Source organism: Crocodylus porosus, unplaced genomic scaffold, assembly GCF_001723895.1.
Source record: "Crocodylus porosus isolate Cpor-Errol unplaced genomic scaffold, CroPor_comp1, whole genome shotgun sequence".
Taxonomy (NCBI): domain Eukaryota; kingdom Metazoa; phylum Chordata; order Crocodylia; family Crocodylidae; genus Crocodylus; species Crocodylus porosus.
In genome coordinates, this window is record NW_017728918.1 from 93,344,443 (window position 1) to 93,361,002 (window position 16,560).

The 16,560-nt window shown below is 42.0% G+C and overlaps 1 protein-coding gene across 1 annotated transcript in view; it reads right to left on the reverse strand.

The window, feature by feature from the left end:
• Positions 1-3,423: 3,423 nt before the first annotated feature.
• The window catches only part of FRK (fyn related Src family tyrosine kinase), an 82,779-nt gene continuing 69,642 nt past the window's right edge, over positions 3,424-16,560 (reverse strand). Inside the window, exons 5-8 of the mRNA XM_019537940.1 lie at positions 15,674-15,832; positions 10,002-10,183; positions 7,473-7,638; positions 3,424-4,241 (exon numbers count right to left, since the gene is read on the reverse strand). Of these exons, the coding sequence (XP_019393485.1) occupies positions 4,027-4,241; positions 7,473-7,638; positions 10,002-10,183; positions 15,674-15,832 (722 nt within the window). The 3' untranslated portion in view covers positions 3,424-4,026. The remainder of the gene's footprint in view (positions 4,242-7,472; positions 7,639-10,001; positions 10,184-15,673; positions 15,833-16,560) is intronic.

The window sequence follows — 16,560 nt, forward strand, 5'->3', positions numbered from 1 at the left end:
TTTTTTGAAGTGTGAAATCTTTTTCAAACTATAACCTGATCATCAAGACTGACAACTTGTGGCAATGATATTTTTTTCATAGAAAAATAATAGGTTATTCTTAGTCTTGTTGTGCATGGCTAGTTTGGCAGACCTCTTCAACTCATGTTGTAAGGGCACCAGACCCAGTTTATGACTAGAGGAATGACACACAGGCTGATAGTTTTATGGTCATCATAAATTCCATCAGGCTGTTGGCCATTAACCAGGAACTGAGTTTGTTACTCTACTGAGAAGTCAGTGTAAGCTTTTGTTGTAAAGAGGGAAAGCATAACAGCATGAAACCATGCCTGGGACTCTTGAATTGAGTTCTATACCAACACTGAGTTTAACTGCATCTTTGACTAAATCATTTAACCTTTTCTTTCTTTCATGGGACTGTAATACTTTTCAACATCACAAAGATGTTGTGGCAGTAAAGTAATTGAACTGTGGAGGACAGTGGAAGAAAATGCAGTGTATGTGCTAGCCAAGGAGAACAGAGAAATAAGAATACAGAAAGATACTGGACAGAAGGAAGAGAACAATATGAGAGAAGAAACTTTATAATAAGGGGTGAGGTGAGGGATGGTTCTTAGTAGATGACAAAGAATGGAGTGCGTATGAAAGAAGAAAACCTGTTAATAAAAAGGAATAAGAAATAAGAGATAAAAAGTGGGTCATGTAAAGGCACGAATGTGCTTGATGTGGGAGTAAAAGAAAAGGAAATAGAAGACAAGAAGCAAGAAGAGATGCAGATTAATAAATCCTTCAGTTTATTTATGTCAGTTTTAGACTTTCCTAGTACAGTCAAAGAGAAAATAGTAGGACACCTTTTTGAGCTTAGACACTGTGTCACTGTAACAGGGACCCCTGGCCCTGTTACTAGAAAGTGGTACAGCCCCTTTCAGGGCAGAGTTTTTAGAGCACACCCAGATGGAAGAGCAAGGGTTAAAAACAGCCCTGTAGTCAGGTCACCTGACTACAGAGGACTTAGGCCAGAGCTATATAAGCCCTGGGGCTGAGCCAGTGGGGGAACAGCCCTAAGAGTTGTAGAGCAGGAAAAAAGTAGCTCTGCAGGCTGGGGAACAAGAAAGAGTGACCTAGAGAGAGAAAGAGATGCTTGTATACAGCCTTCATTTTCTTCTTATGCTGTAGCTGAGGGAATTAGTGTTCATGTTGCAGTTTAAACCAGTGGTTTGGGCTGGGACTATAAGGGGTGGTTTTTGGATGACCCAGTAACATCCCAAGGGTATGTGCTTCTCTTGAGCCCTGCTGGTACAGGCTCAAGGCAGAGCAAGGGCTGGGGCCCAGAAGCCAAGCCTAGAGCAGTGGGCCTGGGCTGTGGGATCAACCAGAGTAAAGGGGCAGAAGCCAGGAAGACTAAAACCCCAACAAAAAGGGAAACAAGAGGCCTGAAGTAGCTTGGAAATGCTCGTACAAATGAAATTCAAAGTCTGATTGGAGAGTCAAAGTCTGCGAGGCATGGGGCATGGTGTATGGGGAAGTATGAAGCCATGCCATTAGCCATTAAAGCAAGGGACCCACACCTCCAGGTGTTTCTTGAAGCAAGAACAGGCCTGGAAAGCTCTGGGGATGCCTCCCCTTTATTACCATAAGGGACATCAAGACTTGCAGGAAAATGAAGGAGAGACTGTTCCCACAGTGAACAGGGAAAAAGGGGAATTTTGGAGGCCTCTAGGGACTTGCAGCCACCCAGAGGATGGTGCCCCTGTTACAGTCACACTAACAGTTGAGACTACAGTATAGTTTGGTAAGTAATAATTCACCAGTAATGCATTCTGAAAGGAGGAAAAGCAAGCACTTCATTATCATGTACATACAACCTTCAAGGTCTGGCAGAACTCAGAGCACTGGCTGATTAGAAGAACTGAAAAACAATGCTTTAAATGTCAATAACTTAAAATTGGGCTTCATTTCTCCTGTAGCAAATAAAACTGCCCATAACCTCATTCCATGCTTTATGAAAGCAGGAAGATATACTTGAATATAAGATAAGCATGCAATATAACCATTTTGCAGACTGCTGTAAAATTCTTAGGCTCATGCTTGGCCTATGGCTATCAGATGAGTAAGCTTTGTTGCTGCCTCCCAAAATGTTAAGGCCATACTCATTTAATTTAAAACAGTCTTCACAACTTTGTGTTTCTTTAAAATGTCATCGTTTCATAGTTTCTAGAGTCAGAAGGGACCTAAATAGATCATCAAGTCCGACCCGCTACCCTGGGCAGGAGCGAGTGCTGGGATCATTATACGCCAGCCAGCTATCTGGCCAACCTCCTCTTGAAGACCCCCAAGGTAGGGGAGAGTGCCACCTCCCTTGGGAGCCCATTTCAGAGCCTGTCAGCCATAGCCATAAAGTAATGCCTCCAGATATCAAGCCTGAACCTGCTCTCAATCAATTTGTGGCCGTTATTCCTTGTTATCCCAGATGGTGCCTGGGGGAACAGAGCCTCACCTATTTTCTGTTGGTCCCTCTTGGTGAATTTATAGACAGCCACCAGATACCCTCTCAGTCTTCTCTTGTGGAGGCTGAATAGATTCAGGCCCTTTAGTCTATCTTCGTAGGTCCTAGCCTACTGCCCCCTGACCATGGTAGTGGCCCTCCTCTGGACCCTCTCAAGGTTAGCCACATCATTCTTGAAGTGCAGCCCAGAACTGGATGCAGTACTCCAACTGCAGCCTGACCATGCCACACAGAGGGGAATTATCACCTCCCTAGACCTGCTAGTGATGCACCTGTAGACGTACGACAAGGTGTGGTTAGCCCTACTGACTGCTTCCTTGCATTGGTCGCTCATGTCCATCCTGGAGTCAACAACGACTCCAAGATCCCTTTCTGACACCATGTTGTTGAGAAGGGTGCTCCCCAGCTTATAGGTATGTTGCAGGTTCTTTCTCCCTTTGATGCAGCACCTTGCACTTGTCTGCATTGAATTCCATTCTATTCTCATCCGCCCATCTCTGTAACCTGTCTAGTTCGAGTTGGATTCTGTCCCTCCCCTCCAGTGTGCCCACTTCTCCCCACATCTTTGTGTCATCAGCAAATTCGGACAGCATGCTTTCCACACCCACCTCCAGGTCACTGACAAAGATGTTGAATAGCACAGGCCCAATGACTGAGCCCTGGAGAACTCTATTGCCCACATCCCTCCAAGTTGAAAATGACCCATCCACCCCCACTCTCTGGGTATGACCACCAAGCCAGTCTGCTGCCCATCTGACTGTGTAGACATCAATGAATTTATGACTTCGAAAATGTCTGTATGCTCTTCAAGGAATAATAAAAGTGTGTTGACTCTATAACACTGTATGACACAACCTTAAGAATCTAATGATAATTGCAATTATTTTTATAAGAAAGGCATGATAGGTGCATGAAAATCCCATTTGCTTCTGCAAAATAAGAGATACTTTATTTCTTTTTCATAATATCAGTTTCATTTGCCTTTACAGGAAAGGCATGTGCTTTCCAAGTCCAATCAAGGTATGTACTATGGATTTGCCATTATAATAGTCACAGATCATTTAAAAAGAAAAGACAGCTGAAAGCACAGGTCCTGCTGTGCAACAGAGTAACCAAATTTCTTCATAAGAGCAAACCAATGGGATTCAACAATCAAGGGAATAACAAATGCCTACTGTAATAAGTAAACAGTAACAAACTCTAATGCTTATTAAGCAACAACATTATGTCACTTGTTCATTCTTTTGATTTGTTACGTAAAAATAAAGAAAGATAATTTACTTTACAAAGCCCGAAAAGGCTCTTAGTTTAATTCTGCTTAATATTGCAAGATAATTCCTGGTATTCAAATATGAAGTGTTCCAGAGCATTAGCCCAGACTTGAAAATATATAACATTCCTGTTTCATCTAATAATTTAACCACTCCTCCCTCATATTTGAAGGATAAATTGATTTCACTTATACTTTGTCATGTTCATTGAAGTAATCATAGCATTTTACTCAGTCTTGGCTAAAGAGTTCATGTTACAAAAACACTCGCATCAGTATAGGATTCAGATTCTACTTCAAAATAATCCTCTAGTTGCCAGTGCAATGTTTCAAACGTGGGCCGTTCTTTAGGGTCTGCATTCCAGCACTTCTGCATAATGTTGTAAAATTGCTGTGGGCAGTCTTGTGGCTTAGGGAGTCTATATCCTTGATCCAGTTTCTGGACTACCTGATATCCCATCAGACCTGCAATAATATTTTTAAAAGGTAGATAACATTTATTAGAACTTAGCTCTCTTTATGAATGCTTAACTTACATTCCACAAATCTCCTGTGGAAAGCCCCCAGCAGCAGTGGAACACAAGCAAAGACTTCCCTTTGCCCATGGGCTCTTTGTTGCCATCCCCTAGTCTCATGTAAAATGCATGAACAGGCCAGACAGTCTGGACTCTCTTTTTTCAGTGAAGTGACCTCACCACCACACCATAGACTCAGGCTCCATTTTGCTTCTTGCTACTTCTAGTTCCAGGACTTTTGCATTCTTGGCTACTCAGTAGCCCAGCTTCACCAGGAAGACAAAGAATGACCCAATTCAGTGGTTGAATCTCTGAATCGAATCAGGAGACCCATTAAACTCTCTGAATCGAATCAGAAGCCTCTGATTTGATTTGGAGAGATTTGACGATTTGGACATAGACACAGCTTTATATATTTTCTTCTACATACCTCAAGGTACCAGGAAGCTCATGAATGCTGAGATGGTGGGGTGGATGGAGCATCCCACAGGAGCATGGGAGAGTCCTCAGCATGCTCAGAAGCAGCCCCAGAGGTGGACCAGAAGCACTTCCAGTCCACTTCTGGGTCCGCCACAGAGAGTCCGGGGGAGCCCCTCCTCCCCACCCCATGCCTCAGCAACTGTTGCCTTCTGGGTCTGGGGGGCACCCGGGGTCCCTCTGTGGCCAATCACTGAGCCAGGGGGTGCAGGGGTGGTCACCTGCATGCTCAGTGGCAGACCCAGAAGTAGACTGGAAATACTTTCAGTCCACTTCCAGGACTGCCGCCAAGCACACAAGGTGTGCACCCTGCCCCCCACCCCCACAGTCCTGTGGAACACTCCATCCACCCCACCATCTCAACATTCACAAGCTGTGCCTGGTACCTTGAGGTATGTAGAAAAAACATTTAAAGCTGTGTCTATGGCTGAATAGCTGATTCTCCAAATCAGAATCAAATCTTCAGATTCAGCCGAATCAAATCGGGACAGTGGTCCAATCAGCTAATCAAATCACTGTGCCCTGAATCAGGCTGAAACTGAATCCAAATCGAATACAGCCTGCTTTGCACACCCCTACTCTCTACTTTATAGCCCTCTGGTTAGGGCACTCTCTTGAAAAGTAAGAGATGTGCAGTCCGAGGAGGGCCTAGAACCAAGGGGCATCTATACATGTTCTTTGGGGCGGAGTGGGGGTGGGTGGGAAGGGGACACTTTAATTAGATTTATCAGCTAGAATAAAGAACTTGGCACAGGTTCTTCCATCTTCAGTTGTGAAAGTTTGCACATACTATGGCCTCACTAAGCATAAACTTGAGTATGCTTTCAGGAAAGCAGAGAACAACCTGCAATATTAATGCATTTTCATATTTTCATCAAGTCTGGTGTTTTCTTTATTACTTATTCCATAGAAAGAAAGCCATTGGCAACTAAAATAAACCTAGCAAACACTTTACAGGCAGAGACTAGCATTCTGGAATCATCTCAGATAAAGGTCCTGGTGAGTAGAACAAGTTCCAGGCCTGGATAGGTATAGGGTGGATGGTGAAAATAATTTTGTTGAAATCCCATTTTTCTTTTAACATGTCTATACTGCTTCTGCAGTGCTCTATGGAGTATCACTTTCAAGCACACTCCTTCTACCATAAAAATGAGAGTTAATGGCACTGCCTGCTACTACTATTGAACACACCCGTGACAGAACATAGGAGCAGCAGCAGAGACATCTGCTAGGTGGCTGCATCTCCTAATTTCTGGGTTTGATGCATGCAGAACAGGAGCAGGTAGATCATGCAACACTTCCTGGGACAGGGTTGCTAGCTGTCTAAATTTACAGACAGTTCATAAAAAACAAAGCTACAACACTTGTCCATGAAATCCATTAGAAAAAAAAGAAACCACGAGCTTGATTGAGGTAGATGCAAGAGTTGATAGACAGAGCAGCACCACCTTGTGTCTAAGCAGGAGTGCAGATCAGTGCCATGAAAGGAGCTCTCTGTTGGGGATCTGTGGCCCATGCGAGCCTCTGTAGTGTCCTCTGGCAGCCCCAGCCATGTGCTGCCACTGTGTTCCAGCCATTGCCTGCCTGTAATGACTGCTCACCTTGAAAGTAAGCAGGACTATCTGACCCCAGACAGTCTGAGGCACCAGGTTGAACATTCTGACCTGGAGGGAGCTGTAGGACCATGAGGGGAGTACAGACAATGGCTGGAGTTTTGTGCCAGGATGCAGAGAGAAGCAGGGCTGGCAGGAGTAGGTGCAGGATGTAGTTGGTACACCAGTGTACAGGGTGAGTAGGGGACCATTCAGTGGAGGCAGCACTGTGTAAAATCATTGCTGTAGTCAAGTAAGATTACTTGGGGGGGCTTGAACCAAATTTATGAAGTTAATGCTAAACCCCTGAATTTGAACCCAGTTGTAACTGCCATCTAGGTCCTAGCAGAAGGGTTACAGTTACAATATGTAAAATTATGCTAGCAAAAACATATGCCAGGGGAAAGTTTGCATATTGTCACCTAAAAACCCCCAAAACTTGGGTTGGCAGCAACCCTACCCAGGAGTTCCACAGAGACAAGGCATGCAGACACATTCTTTGTCTCCACTTCTGCTCTTCATTATACTGTCCTCACCAAGAACAAAATGAGGGTGACAACTAAGCATTGTATTAGTACTTTATGCCAGTCATAACTGCTTTTCTCTGGATGCCACCTACAGAACTCAAGATGTAGACTATTCCAATATTGAAATGTCCTCTCTTTGTAATTAATACTATTTTACCCTATGTGCTATTTGTCCTTCTCTTTTGCTGGCGCCCTCCTCTGTTTGCCTGCTCAGTCAGAGCTATTGCAAAAAACCACTTTTCTTTTCTTCAGTATCTTCTTCCTGCCAAATCTGTGCAGTACTCAACACTGGACTCTCCTCTTTTCCCACATAGATGGGGAAGCATGAGTTTACATGCTGCTCTGGCTTCATTACACTGATGGTCCAACTGGCTCAGGAGGCCACAAACTGCAGATGGATCCCAGGAAGGCAATTTATGGATGGCTGAAAATGATTCTGGAAGGCTTCTACCAGACCTGAGAAGGCCAACGCTCTTAATGTAGGTCTGACCCATTATATATGGGTCACCAAGGCACTTCAGGTAAAATAATAACAAATCAAAATCAAGAAATCACTAAAAATTTTCTTTAAAACAAAACACTTACCAGGATATGGCATTTTTCCATACGTCATTATTTCAAATAGAAGTATTCCAAATGACCACACATCAGACTTGATGCTGAACTTATTGGAGCGGATCGCTTCAGGAGCAGTCCATTTCACTGGGAGTTTTGTTTCATGTTTAGCCTCATATATATTTTCATTTCCTACCTGTTATGTACAAAGCAAACCCCAAGTTAGAATCTGGTTCAGCAAAACACTTAAGCACATGCTGAAATCACGCATGTGATTAAACCCGCCCCTCTTCTAACAACCACTTGACTTCAATAGGATTATAGTCTTTTGCTGAATCCCGCCTTATAGCTGAAAATAGATCTTTGTTCATCAGAAGCCTTTCAAAGCCATTTCTAATTTCCAGTGCTAACACAGTATTAGAATGGTTTGTGCTTAATTATGTCTTCTGTGAATTCTGAATCTGGCACAAATCATTTCAAAAGTCTATCAGAAGTGGCAGCAGAAACATCCTGCTAGCACTAGAAACCACATGGTACCACTGGTTTCATATCTGCTCTTCAGTAAATAGAGGCAGCAACTACAAGAGCCAATGCATTTAGAAACCTTTCTTTCTGTGACTTATTGCTAGCATTGAAGGGCCACTGATGCTGGTAATTATCACTTCACCAGACTCCAGTACCAGAAAACAGATTCTGCGTAATTTAATATACAGGAAACCCTTGCTATTTGCAGGTTCGGCACTTGCGGTTTCAAATATTCAAAAATGCCAAACACGCATTTTAAATACACTTTATGCACCTACAGGAGCTCCTCGGGAGCTCCGTGCTTGGCACTGCCAAAGTTATTGGAAATTGAGGTATATGTTTTAAGTAAGGAAATATGGTAAAAGCAGATTCTGCAGCCTGAACTTCTGCTAGGGTAAAGAGAAAGTGATGTTGTATATGCAGCATAGAGGGGTGAGCACAGAGGCTCCCTAACTGCTCACTATAGATATTTTGTCTTTACATCAGCAGAGCCTCTGGATACAGAAGCTGCTACTGACTCAGCAGATGCCTCTATAGCAGAGTTGAGCCCTGGGGGCAGAGGCCCCCAGCTGACTCCGCAGGTGCTGATGGCTGCCCACCCAGCTCAGCTTGAGAAAAAAGGAATGAGCAGTTTGGCTCATCTGGCAGTACCTGTGTCACCCTGCGGCAAGGGGGTTAACAGAGCAGCCACAGCACTTTCTCTGCAGCTACTGCAGCTGCCTCTGGGAAAAAATGATACTTTACCAGTATTTTCAAAGAACAGTCTTTATTTCTTCATTCACTAGTGGTTTTAAGGGCATCTCACCCGTGGTTTAATCTCAGTCAAAGTTTAACATGCAAATATATGTACAAATTAAGCAAAATTTAAATGAATAAGATGAAGGATATCCACCACTGTTGAATATATTTTTGTCTTGCAGTAATGTTCTACACTATACTATTGTGCCCTGTATTTAGGATTGCTATTTTAGTTTTCATACACAAACAAAGTATGTTTTTATTATGCCAGTTAATCTATTTTTTTATGTTTTACTAGGACACAGATAGTTGCTGCCTGGAGGAATTTGCATGGGCCTAAATATTAATCTGGGACCCGAATCAACACAAAATATTCTATGGAGACAGTGTGTTCTCTGACATTGTTTAAAGGTTCAACTTTAACAGGATACTTGAACAATTATTCTAACAGCCAAAAGAGACCTGGGGACCAAAAAACACCATAGGAAAACATGGGGTTGACCTGCAGACCACTGTAAATAGAGTTCATTTTAATAATAAATGTATGTCAGGTTAAAAGATTCACAGCAGAGTCAAAATTGAGCAACAATATTTTTAATATCAGCTTGACATTAAAGTCAACTCAATGTGTTATACTGCCAATCTCAGTTTCAGCTTCTACAGGCCTGGTGCCCTGTATGAAAAACAGCTGGCAAGAAAAGTTAGGTTTTCCCTCATTCAAATCTTTAAAACAATGAAAATAAAAAACTGAAAACCTGGAAATTACTTCATGAAACCCATAAGATATAATAAACCAATTCTTTCAGTTAAAATCCAATTTGTCACACAAGCAAGAAAACTCCTTTTAAACTAGAAAGCCATCCTTCCAATGCTTTTGTTCACAGTGACACCAAGTGCAGTACCCTGTTACTATCTGCCATATTCTTAAACACTGAAAAAAAAGCACAGGTCAAGTGTCAAAGATGATCTAAGGGCTCACACAGTCCCCTTTATAATTGATGAGGGTTCAATTATGACACCATCTACCATAGAAGAGGTTGAGGAATGTAAAGTGGTCCCTTTAAGCCAGATGCTGCCTGGATTTTGGGAAGAGCATGGAGAAGGAGGAACAACTATTCTTGGCTCCTGCTTTCCCTGCCTGCAGGATGAATACGAAATGAAGGGGCAACATCCTGGTTCCATTCCTGTCTCTACCTGCCATGCTTAGCTACTGCAGCCAGGCTACTGCAGGAGTAGCAGCAAGCTGCTCCTCAGTACTTCATAACAGGGCAAACAAACCAACCCATCCAGGCTCACCTTAAAAACTCTGGCAAGGCCAAAATCTGCCACTTTGTAAACGCTGTGTTCCCCGACAAGGACATTCCTGGCTGCCAGATCCCGGTGGATATAGTTCTGGGATTCAAGGTAAGCCATTCCTGAGGCAACTTGAGCTGCCATATCTGTTTGTTGAGGCAGATGGATCTGTGAGCCTGCATCTTCTGTAGAAATGGAAAAGAATGTAGGATTACAGAAAATATGTATAGGTACCCTATGAATTCTCAAGTTATGTAAAAACCATGGCTGAACGGTAACATTGGCTCAAACTGTTCACTTGAACAGCAAACCCAGGCATGACAAAGTACCATTCCAGCAGAATACCACATGTTCAGCAGGTGTCACTAAGTGAATGCCACAGTACTTGAAAAGCAGCCTCCATTTATCCTTTGGAAAGAAACTCTGATAGAAGAGCAAACAATAGCTAATGCAACACTTTATTTCAAAGTACTTCTATGGTGATTGAGACACCCCTTAAATTATTACCCAGCTTCCTGTGGTAGAGCAACTATTTGTCTTTCTGCAAGTACCTGACCGGGATAATATTAGCGCACTTTTTGTATTTTTATAAGCGAACATTAATGAGGGTAAGGTGAAGGGACACGATTGGAAACTGTTCCCATCCACATGCTCTTGAACTATTTACAGCATTTGAAGGTTAACAATATCCTGGAATACTAATCTGACACTCAGAGGTGTGCAGTTCAAATAAGTAATAAAAAAATCCTTTGAACAAAGCAGGTTGTTTCAATATATGATATGAAAGACAAAGACCTAATGCCTTGAATAACTGATCTCATAGATACTAAGGCATATACAAAGAAAGGGCACCTGCGACTCAAATTAAGGCAACTTGTGGCCTGTTGTGATGGATGCACTCATGCTGGTAGACAAAAAAGTATTTACTTTTACATGTTCATGTAGATTAACCCTGAAGAAGTTTAAAAAGTGTTACGTATAGTCATCGCACGTAGTCAGTGAGATTTGACCCCAGGACTGAAAGTGCCAAAAGCATAAGACTATCACTTCAACACTCTAGGTGCTAGGGTGATACAGTCAATGCCCATTTGCAAAAACATAAACTCTCACTGTTTACCAGCAACATCTCCCTTGGGAATATTTTCCTCTGTCACATATCCAGATAATACTTAACATAACAATACAGGAGCAAGATAGCATTCAGGCAGTGACATGTCACTACTAAAAGATGGCAACTGTAATAAAAATAATAAAAAACTGTATAATATTTTGATTTTCTAATAACTTTCCAAAGCTGTCATCCAATAAGATTCTATTGCCCCTTACACTTTTGGCTGTCTTCCGAGTGGAGATAGCAACTATCCTTCCTAACTGCATCTGTATTTCAGCAAAAACATTATCTGTGAAGAATAGCCTTTTGGTGCTTCAAATTTCCAGTCTGTAGTAGCAATAAGCAGCACTGACTTGAATCACTTACCATTTCATATGACCTAATGTACAGAACCTTGCTGTTGCCCACGATGAAGAGTGCTAAGAATGATTATTTATCAATCTTCCCTGAAATCTCCAAGCCTGAAATTTTCTACTTGCATCCCTGTGTTCTTAACTGAATAGGTAAAAGGCTGAATTTTAACGATTACATTTGCCCTGCCTGTGCACATTTACTATTACTTCTTTGAGGTTAAACTCATTGTCATGACAATTCAACACTGAGATTATTTACTTCTATTATTGACGTTTCTCCTCCCCCACATATTTCTAATCGCACCCATAACTTTTACAAGAAAGAAAAGAAATTGTGCTACGTGACAATTTACAGCTTAATGATACACAGTGAAAATCTGTCATCAGGCTGTATAATAATATAACACTGTGAAATGCTGCATGTGTTTCCCTCAATTAGGATTGGGCCAGGGGCTTGAGGGAGGTTGATGCCAGACTTGCTCAGCCCCAGCCCCAGCAGACCCCCCAGCAGACCCCCCCTGCCCCCAGCCCCGGTGGCTGGCAGGCCCCTCTGGCCAGCATGGGGGCTGCACAACTGGGCAGGCACGCTCAGCCAAAAGCCAGCTGTGCTTTCTTGGCAGAGGGGAGAGGGAAGTGGGTTCTCCCCCTCAACTTCAGCCCTCACATTGAGCCCCCCCCCCCCTCAAACTGAGCCTTCAGGTTCCCCAAAACCCTTGGATGCCCATAGTTAAGGTTTTCTCACAGCTGGCAGAAGGGGTTAAGGGTTATTAATTAAATAATGAGGTCCCACCACCTGCCTGCTGGCTGCAGGCTCCTCGGTATTCCTGAGCTGGGTGCTGGTTCAGGAGGTTCATGCCAGCCCATGTGGTCCCCCCTGGCCCAGCCATCCCAGCCTCCCTCGTTGGCCCTACTGACCAGTGTTAAGTCCCGCTGCCTGTCAAGCTGCCTATTGGCCATGGTCTCTCTGGTATCTCTGAGTTTTCATGCTGGTTTGAGTGGCTTTCCCCAGCTTGCTACACTTAAATTGTGGCATCCATGTGCTAAGCATCAAGACCCTGGACCTAAGGGAAGCATGTTTTCCCCAATTCCAGGGTCTCATTGCAGTTAAGATGCTTAAGGTCTCACTTTAGTTAAGTAATTGAGAGTGGCTGCTCTCAGTGGGTGCTGACCTATATAAAAAGTGTCACGAGTTAGAGAACCCCACCTGACCCAAAAGTGGCCCCCCTGACCCAACAGCCTGTAGGTTTGGGATGGGGGTGGGAATCAAGATCAAAAGTTCCTCAAGACACTCCAAAGTGGAGCACTTTCAACTGATCCCTCATTAAATGAGTGTTAATTTGTTGCACAATCAGCCACCTTTAAAGCACTCTGGCAGCTGTGCACGTGTGTCATGGCATGGCTGATGGCCATGTCCAGGAGATGGATCACACAACAAATGTAACTTCTGTCTGCACCCAATGTGGAGGCTTGGTGTGGGGCAGGGGAGACACCACTGTAGGTTTGGAGGGTGGAGAGAGGTAGAGTGACTGGGAGCTGTTCATCTTGGGCTTTTAGAGGACTGCAAATTGATAGTTTTATCTCTGGGATGCTGACTAAATACCCTGGAACAGCTTTGGCAAAACAGATCAAAGGTAAACCTCACCTGCAATAACAACTCTAAAAAAATTAGAGGGTACTTAGGATGGATTAACACCCTTTAAGGAGTGAATGCTCCTGTTTTAAGAGCCTTTATGATTGCATCACCCTAAATTACAGTCAAGCAGATGATACCTACAGATGTACAGGAAGCAGGAGGATGCAAGTACGTTAGAACTACACAGTGATATCCTGAGAGTTATACGGCCCTATCTTTGCTGTTCCTAGTTACACACCCTCATTCAGAAAAAAACTGTAAATTCTAGCTTCATGTTTGATAATATTAGGTTATTATAAAGAGTTCTTGAAAAAAATAGAGTTTGTTTACAAACATAAAAACCCTGAAAACCAGTGCTTTACTTTAAACTTGGCATGCCCCTGTGCTGAGCACAGTATGTGCCCAGAAGAAGCATCACGTTAGTTGGACATGGCTCTCCCAACATCTATATAGATTGGGCCCTTCAGTGGGGCTTTTTTGGTACTTTTATCCAATATTTGATTGAATCAGTTTTAGATAAAAGCACCAAAAAGTCCTGCTGAAGTACTAAATCTATGTAAATGCTGCGTCTTCTGGTAAAGCATGTTTTTTTATTCTTTTTTTCCATGTCTGTCAATGACCAGTGATGTTAATGTGAAAAAATACACTCACTATTCAGGCACTGGTAAATAAATTTACAAAAATCTATCCCTGACTTGTTCTCTGTCCGGCAAAGAAAATGTGACAGCTCCCTCTGCACCTACTTAATAACATTTTTAGACAAAACCATCTTTCTTCAAAGAAGAATTTGTTAGAGGAAATATTAAGGGAAGCTCGGTGATTGTCCTAGGATCTTACCAATCAGTCACAGTATCTGACTGAGTAGAACAAAAGATAGGAGAGATGGCGCTTACAAACAGGTATATATTTCTCTCATTTTCATATATGGAACTTAGTAGTTACCAAATATCAAGAATGTACTGTGTGTACTGAACAATATATTCATCCATTAATTACAATTTAATTTACATCCACAATGTTTTGCAGAAATGTTTTGCAGTTGTGTTCTCTTACTTTGGCCATTGTCAGCTCAGTAATAATAATATGACTTCAACCATACATAGCAGTGTTCATCAGGAAGGACACCATCAAAGAGGAGCACTTGCCTGTCTCTGTTAGGCAGTTGTCTATGTGTAGCATTTAGTTTCTGTGCAGGAAACTCAGTCCTGAAGGTTTTGGAGTATTTCTTTAAAGCAAAGAAAATGAACCATTTCTAGGAAGGGAAATTTAGCTCTGATGACTACCTATCTTGATCTGTGATTTGTCTTGCCATTTTATCACAGAAAGTAGCCAGAAATGACAACAGATTGGACATTACTACTTCTTTGACTATTGAGGATTATTTCCCATTGTAATCAGAATCAAGAATTATCTCATAAACATTATTTTTGAGGAATAGTGGTGTAGAACTCATCGGCCATAAATTCAAAGAGTTTCAGCTCAGTTTCCCCATTCCTCTCCCATTAGGGAAAGCAAGTTTCCATCTGCCATATCCTGTGAAGGAGGCTGGGCTTTTACTTACTATACTTGCTCAACTCTGGGAGACACAGAAGAGCCATAGGGTGTGCATACACACACCCACACACCCCCTAAGCCCAGAACCCTTTTAGAAGCTTAAGTCCCACTAGAACCAGTGAGAATTAGACCCCCCAAAAAAATTTGTGAGGAGCCTGGACCTAATCTATTTGCAAGTTTGAGGCACATAGTTTGTCATGATGCACAGAGCTTCCAAATGAAGCTATTCCTGGATGCAGCCCCACTTAAGTAGCAGTTCAACAGAAAGCAGTGAGAAAGCAGTATTTTAATGCAGAACCTATCTACAGTTATCCATATGACTTTTGCTTACAGGATATAGGAAGACAAGAATTCAGAAGAGACTTATGGAGAGCAGGCTTTAAAAAAAAAATCACTCTGGCTTTAGAGATGATAAAGGTTTCATAGGTATTTTCTGTACTTAAAATTAGGAATAGCTCTAGAACCAAAACAACTGGGTAGAACTTGGAGTACAGTCATGGTACCGGTCCCTTCATTGGTGCTCTGCTTTATTTTTAATTATTATTACAACTTCTTAATTATTAGTAGTAGCCCTCAGAGTTCCACTCAGTTTAAGCCCCATTGTATGAGGTGATACGCAAACATATAGCAAGAGGCATCTTCTGCCACAAACTCACTCTGAGGCACTCTGTAAAATATCTAGAGAGGTTTCTAGTGGTTTGGGGAATGGTGGTACACACTAAAGTGTGACAAACAGCCCTTCTTCATTCCTACAAACCCTGATCTAGGGGTGCAGGTTCCACTTTATTCCCAGAAGATGTGGAAGCATGTGTGCTACTGTAAAGTGAGCATAAAACTATGAATTCTCCACCTTCTCAGATGATTTGCAATCTGGAATTTCTAAACCCTGTTTGCTCCAAAACCGCAATGAATATTGCAATGTTTAGATTAAATCAGAGCACCTTGCTTTCCCCTCTTCTTGAGAGCATTCACTGAACTACATGCTCTAGCACTATCTGAAATTAGTTTTTAATCTTTTGCTTACTTTGGAGGTATTCTAAGAGACTTCCATGTCTCATCAGCTCAGTAATAATATAAATTGGATCCTCTAAAGTGCAAACCGCATAGAGCTGTATAAGCTTCGGATGTCTCAGGTTCTTCATTATTTGTGCCTCCCTCAGGAAGTCTTGTGGATCCATTGAACCTGAAACAATAACAGAAAAATAAATCAGCTAAAGTTATAAAAGGCTAGCCTACCTGCCCAGCAACCTTGTGAGAATTACAAAGATTGTTTTCTGTCTCTTTGTAAAGTGCATTAGCACCATAAATTTTCAAACTTATTAAAGAATCAAACTTACACAGCTGAATCTAACAACTAAGTTAAATGTGTCAGATGCATGAGGGCATAGAGCATGCATTTTATAACCCTTAGACAAATAAAGGTTAATATTGCTACCTTTGGGACAAAATGGTTGAAAGACTTACATTTTAATTAATATAACAAGGCACCTGGTACCTCCCTGCTCAACAGGGTTCCCATATTAAGGTCCAAAAAGGCAGGGAAAAAATGAATATTTAAATAGAGTTTGTTAGACAACAAAAAATAAATAAGAATACCAAAAACTAACCCAGGAGTATAATGCATAATGTCAGTTTTACACCTTTGCCACTTGAACAACCAAAGAAAATCAGTAAGATCTCTCTATCATAGAAATACTTTACTATAAAATAAATATCTCATGCGGAACAGCCTTATAAGGAACCTCAATATATTATTATATTTCATACTCATGAGCATTTTAGAGTTAATGATCTTGTTAAATAAGTTTGCTGTATCCATAACCACTATTGTATAATTTAATCATCTTGGTAAACTAAGCCATTCAGAGATAAAGCAAACTGCCAAGGTTACATGGCATCTAAACAAGTTAT